This window comes from Coniophora puteana, assembly GCF_000271625.1.
Source record: "Coniophora puteana RWD-64-598 SS2 unplaced genomic scaffold CONPUscaffold_6, whole genome shotgun sequence".
NCBI classification, from domain to species: Eukaryota; Fungi; Basidiomycota; class Agaricomycetes; order Boletales; family Coniophoraceae; genus Coniophora; species Coniophora puteana.
Window position 1 is genome coordinate 1,862,827 of NW_006913058.1, and position 6,256 is coordinate 1,869,082.

A 6,256-nucleotide genomic window follows, 5' to 3' on the forward strand; every position below is an offset into this window, starting at 1 on the left:
TTCCCAGTTCTTTTGTAAAACTGTGGAGCTAGCTGCTTTATGCAAGCTCACATCCGCCCTGAGGCGAATATGCACCGATAACGTCATTCATATCACCCTGTCCGCCTGGAAATGTGATTCTTCCAGTCTCAGAACGATGACTCCGAAGAACTCTGATTGCCTGGACGGTCTTCGCGCCCTAAAATCCTTTCGAAAGCTGCATTATCTGAGCGTGGATTACAGTGAACTGGCCATATCCAGCAAGCAACTGCTCGGTCTTGTCTCTCATTGGCCGCGCATGAAGTATATAAACATCCAGTCGCTCAAGAAGCCCATCACGTTGTCCGCGCTCGTCGATATCATGAAACGTCTCCCCCGCGTGCAGGAAGTCTGTATCCCCACCATCATCACGCCTTCCGATACAGCCGAATTCAAGACATCCATGGCCGAGATTCCAGATTTTCGCCGGATCAGGACGCTGCTTCTGGAATACAAACACGAAGGCCCACCTGATCTCGACACCGTAGACTCGGTCGCATCCTTGCTGTCATACGTCGTGCCGCAGTTGGTTTCGATCGAGCACGAACATACCTCTGATACGCCGCACGAGACGTACTGGGAGAGCGTTTTGAAAGCGGTGCACGTCATAGCCGCCGCAGAGCAGTCGTAGTGCATTACATCGGGATACTGCACTGTGAACGTTCGAAGTCCTCGCAATATGACCTACAGTCCGCAATTAATGGAGCTTCCCTTCGCTATATCTCAGCAGCCCACAGGCTGGGATCGATATGAGTTTCGCATATCCATCGCACGTTTACCCCGAGGTTACGCTTTCGAAGAATAAAATACTCGCATTTTCGTAGGTACTCCCTATCACAGCAATAATTGACGCAAAGTGCATAGTAGCAATGTATGCTGGTGATTCCGTTCAACTGCAATCGATTCCAATGACCTTGCAACGTGAATGGATTCAATTGCGGCTAACATTCACAATTTCGATTGGTTGCAAGACGAAAAACAAACTTTGCGACAATCGATTGACACTCGTTCGGTGGTGATCTTTGATCCTCTTTGAACTCGTCCGAGCACATGGAGGGTAGTCGCCCAAGATGCCTGGCCTGGCCTAGGGTCGCAAGATCGGCGGCTTGATTAGTAGTTTACCAAACAAGCAAAGAGCGTATATTCAACTACGAATTAACCAAAGAATATCGACAAAAGAGCGGACGTCATACTCGACTAACTAGGTGAGATTCGCTACACTATAAATACTAGCATCAAAGTTATCGTCCCCTCCAGGACGGCCACAAAAACGGTACACTAAACCAAGCGACAAACAGCGCATTTACGAATACAAATCGCACTCGTGCGGGCGCAGCGCGCACCACTGCGGCTGGAGATTGATCGCGTTCAACCCGCGCTGCACCATCCGGTAGCGCACATCATGCAGACGGGGCAGCGCCTCCGTCGCGTTCAGCGGCTGCCCGCTCGGCTGCGCGGCGCTCCAGAACACCTCCGCGCTCGACGCGGCGCGCGGCCACACGACGGGCTCGAGGTTCTCCGGGCCGGACTGCTCCGTCCAGAGAATCTGCTCGCCGCCGAGGACGAGCGCGGCCTGCGTTGCGGTGAGGTTCGCGAGCGGGTCGTAGGTGTACGCGTATTGCCAGGTCTTGAAGGGGTCGCACCATGAGTTGCCTTTGGGGTTGTCGCCGACCCAGCCTCCGCCACCGCAGTCCTGCGTTCATTGGACGTCGATGTTAGTTGTGAAGTCAGAAAAGGAAGATAGTAGGGGCGCACGAGGTAGAAGTAGTCAGACGGCGCCTGGACGATGCGGAAGCCCTTGTCCGCAACCGCAGCCGCATCAGCGGACGAGATCCACGTCATCACGATCGTATCGTTGCTCAACGACGTCAAATTATAGTTAAGCACCATCTCCTCCCACACGACGGGCGTCTTGCCCATCGCGACGAGCGGCGCATGCGTGACCTTGGTGAACTGGTCCAGCGCGTCGTTCAGCGTCGTGCCCGTGCTGTTCAGGTACTGCGACGTGACCGGGTCGTCCGTGTAGCACTTCTCGTTGAGCTCGTCGCCGCCCGTGCTGAAGTAGTTGCCCGGCACCTGCTTCGCGATCGACGACAGCAGGCCCGCGGTGAAGTTCTGCACCTCCTCCAGCGGGAAGCGCAGCTGGCCCGCGGGCGGCTCGTTGGCGTACGTGGCCCACGGCGCCTCGTTCTGGCAGGCGACGTAGTCGGGGTAGGCGTTGCCGATGACGGAGGTGTGCCCGGGCGTGTCGATCTCGAGCATGACGTCGATGCCGCGCTGGGGGTGGGGCGTGAGCGAGGGATCACATGAGGCAAGTGTAGATTGGACGTACTGCGCCGGCGTAAGCAATGACATCTTGAACGTCCTTCTCAGAGTAAACCTGGCTCGAGGTGTAGGCGCCCTTCTGAGCGAGCTCCGGGTAATCGGAGAGCTCGAGGGGCCAGCTCTGGCTGTCGGTGATGTGCCAGTGGAAGGTGTTGATCTTTCCAAGTCATGAGCGAAACAGGATACGGGGCTGGCTCGATAAGCTTACCTTGACCCAGCTCATGGCATCGATGGTGCGAAGAATGTTCTCGACAGGGAAGTAGTTACGAGCAGTATCGAGACCGAGACCGCGGTAGGGCTGTGTAAGGCATAAAGTTTGGGCATTGAGAACGTGTCACGCGACATCAAAGACCCGAGAGCACTCACGTAGGCCGGAGAGTCCTCGATATCAAACGGCGCCTCGAGCGTGTACGTGTCCTGGCCGTACGTGTACCAGATCTGGCCAAAGGTCGTAAGACCGCGGTACAGGCCGAGGGTCGAGTTGGCGACGAGCGTCGCGTCAGAGCCGTCGGCCGGGATAGAGAGCTTGTAGCCCTCGATCCTGTCCTCAAATTTGGCGCGCGACTCGTCGGTGATGCTCTTCACCGAGGCGCCGTCCTCAAGCGAGAGCTTGAGCTTCTTAACGCTCTTGGCGCCGGAGATGGCCGTGGAGTCGTTGGAGCCGCGCCCGACGACGAGCCTGCCGAGCTTGTCGTTCTCGAGGTACTTCTGGGCCTGCTGGACAGCGTCGTGGAGGTCGCTGGGCGCCTGCTGGACGTCGACCTCGATGTTGAAACCATGGTCGAGCTTGAGGGCGGTGGAGCCGGAGGTCATGTTGCGAGGGATGGGCCAGAGCGCAAGGGCGCTGTTGGCCATGACGAGGCCAACGAAGAGGGCCAGGCGGCCGAAGCTGGAGGTACGGGCCATAATGGCGGTGGAGGAGGGGGAGTAAGATGGAGAGCCGGGCGTAGCGTGTTTCAGATGAGCGATGAAGGTTTTATAAGTGCGACTGTCAAGATGCTGCCCTGAAGTGCGACGTGAGGTCCGGATGGCCATGTGCTTCCAACTCACCCCGCCCCTTGATAGTCAATTTGATGACCGGATTGCTGGCTTTGGAAATAATTTAGAGCCATTTCACCGTCCCTGATCATCTCGCCAGCGCACGACCACCTCAGCATCACGGTCGTCATGCATGTGGGGCTTGCTCGGACGAGCGCTCACAGACGCCCATGGGCTCTTGAATCTCACAGGAGCGGACTCCTGCGAAGCCTTGGCGGCTACAGGACGCGTGAATGGCGGAGTTCTCGGAGGACTGGGTGGGCGTACATAACATGAGGGCGGGGAAGGATAGCGAGGCACCGAGCCTTGTGATAAGCTTGTCATCGTTGTCTCGGGCTCGAACCAGAACGTGCGGATCGCTGCTGGAGGTGTCGCATGCGCGACAAGCCGACGGACCGGACGGCGCCACGGTCCGTATTTGTCGGTGGCATTCGGTTGACACTTGAACACGGCTTTCGATGGCAGGTGTGTAGTGGTGGACATCCGATGGACGGTTTTGTGTTTGCGCGTCAATCTCGTTAATTGCTCTTCGTTGGTCTTGCCACACTTTCCTCTGAACACGCGTGCAGATCTTTCACGATTACGGCGACCAAACATGTGTGACTCTGTGCGCGATTGTCTCCTCATGTCTACACGCTTTGACGACTAACTTTTACTGACGACATAGAGGCGGACCAGGATCCCCGCGGAGACTGACTGAGAGTCTAGCCCCCAGCATTCCTTTGCTCTTTTTGACTGTACTGGCCTCTATGCAATTCTGGTACTCGCCGACACAGCCGAACTGCCTTTGAGCGCTCCAACTTCAGCTCCCCTCCTCCTCTGCCCCGCACGCACTCCATATGCCATGTTTATGCTGCTTGGTCGTTTCCGAGTCGACTCTGCCTGTTACTTGTCCTATTGCCAGTGGAAACCATGCAAAACTCGACGTCTGGTGTAGCCCTTGCCGAGGCGAGGTCTAGTGCACGTCATTACAATTCAGACTGGCTTCTAGCGCACTGACCAGATGCCTGGACCCGCGGCCAACCATCCTGCTCACCGAGGAAATTCATCCCGAAGCCAGCCGCCCAGTTCTGAGAGGTATATAGACAGCCTTGCGTTGGTCCATTTCATCCAGCACCTCTCTCCCTCCCCCCGCTCCCACCTCTTCTCCCCAACACCTCTCTCCCTCTTACCTCTCCGCCTCCTACCTCCATCCCTCCACCGGTCCTATGGGGCCTGGTCGGTCTGCATATGCAGTGTGGGACGGTGCAGGCGGTGGTCGTCTCCGTGTAGCCATGTACCCGCGTCCCCATGTCGTCAGCGAGCTTTTGCTGCTGCGACTAGTCCTCGCCGGGTTACACGTGCGCACGTCGAGCCTGCTGCCCGCACCCGACCGCGGCGCGACCGACCGGCGCTGGCCGGGTCCATCACAAGCTGCTCGCAGTGCGGGATTGTTGATCTCTGGAGTGGCGATGTGCTCGGCTGCACCCATTGACTCCGTTTGTCGCGGGGCAGTCTCCGAGTCACTAACCGATATCCGTCGAGATTCGATCCACGCCTGCCTGCACGCCCAATGGCCGGCGCTAGCGCCCCGGTGCCCCCTCGGCGCCCAAGGTGAGTTGATCGCCGCCCTGTTCTGTGGCTGATTGGGAATACTAGCTTCGTCGCCGGTAAACAAGGCAGTGGTCACTGACTGGCGGCACAGTGACCGGGTGGGCCGGCGGGAAGGTCACTTTGAAGGTGAGTTATCGTTCTTGCCTGTGGCTGACGGGACGTGCTAGGTTAGTCGCCGATAAACAAACAAGTGGTCACTACCTGGCGCCAAAGTGACCGGGCGGGCTGGCGGGAAGGTCACTTTGGAGGTGAGTCCTTTGTTCTGGTCTTTAGCTGACCGGATGTACTAGGGTCGCCGATAAAAAAAAAACAGTGCTCACTACTTGGCGGCAAAGTGACCGGGTGGGCTGGCGGGATGGTCACTTTAAACGTGAGTCTTTGCTTTCTCTCTTCACTGACCAAGGTCTCTAGGCACCCGGAGCAGGGGATTCTGGTGGGATTGGAGAGTTGTGGGGATTTGGCCACTCGGAGCTCTTGAATATTAGGACCGTATTGCGCACGTAGCTGTCTTGTCAGGATATCTACATGTTTGGGCGAATAAAAACGAATCACGTTATAAAAGCTCTTGACTTTCTTTGATATTGATTTGGGCTCTCGCATTCTTCATAAACAAGGTTAGAGTAAGGTCGCGAACATCCGTTGCCTTCGACGAAGGCAGCGCAAAACATAACCTCAATCACGGCATTTTAGCATCATTTGGCACCTTCGATCATACGTACGACTTATTCCCCAGACACCGTGAGCAGTCTCTTATCACTACGTTGTCGGATACGAAGGCTTTTACTCCTGGGCCCTCAATACGATTTGCAGGAGCCTCGACTGGAGCACTACATCAGCGTGTGTCTGAGCACGGTGAACTTCGCACCGGCGAACAAGGTACATTTCACGGGCTGGTCAAACTTGGAGAGCACGGACTGTACATGTGTGGGTTTAGAGGTGGCGCGACTAGCTAAGAGGTTAATTTTATGCTGCCTTTCTGGCCCAACACGCACCCACAAGTGGATCCGATTCGGATTGGTGTGGGTGAAGCGTGCGTTACTGTCTTCTTTATTCTCGTGACTTTTTCTCGAAAAATTTATTCTGAAGATTAATGTCAAGAGTAGAGGTGTCGCCCATCCCCTGACTCTCCTCATACGAAGTTTCTGTAGGTATCATGTAGAACACTTTGATTCCGGCTGGGCTCAGTGGCAGACACCCTTGTCAAAGTAAGAAATTGGTTTAATTGCACCAGATTTTATCAACGTCGGAAATCACACGGTAGTATACTCAAATCACACCAAGT

The 6,256-nt window shown here is 56.0% G+C and overlaps 1 protein-coding gene across 1 annotated transcript; it reads right to left on the reverse strand.

Annotated features, from left to right (window-relative positions):
- Window positions 1-1,321: 1,321 nt before the first annotated feature.
- Window positions 1,322-3,198, reverse strand: CONPUDRAFT_56458 (glycoside hydrolase family 20 protein; the record flags this gene model as incomplete). The annotated part of the gene is made up of 5 exons (XM_007770080.1): window positions 1,322-1,711; window positions 1,774-2,295; window positions 2,351-2,500; window positions 2,552-2,641; window positions 2,710-3,198. The coding sequence occupies 5 exons, from the start codon at window positions 3,196-3,198 to the stop codon at window positions 1,322-1,324; spliced, it is 1,641 nt and encodes a 546-aa protein (XP_007768270.1).
- Window positions 3,199-6,256: the final 3,058 nt, after the last annotated feature.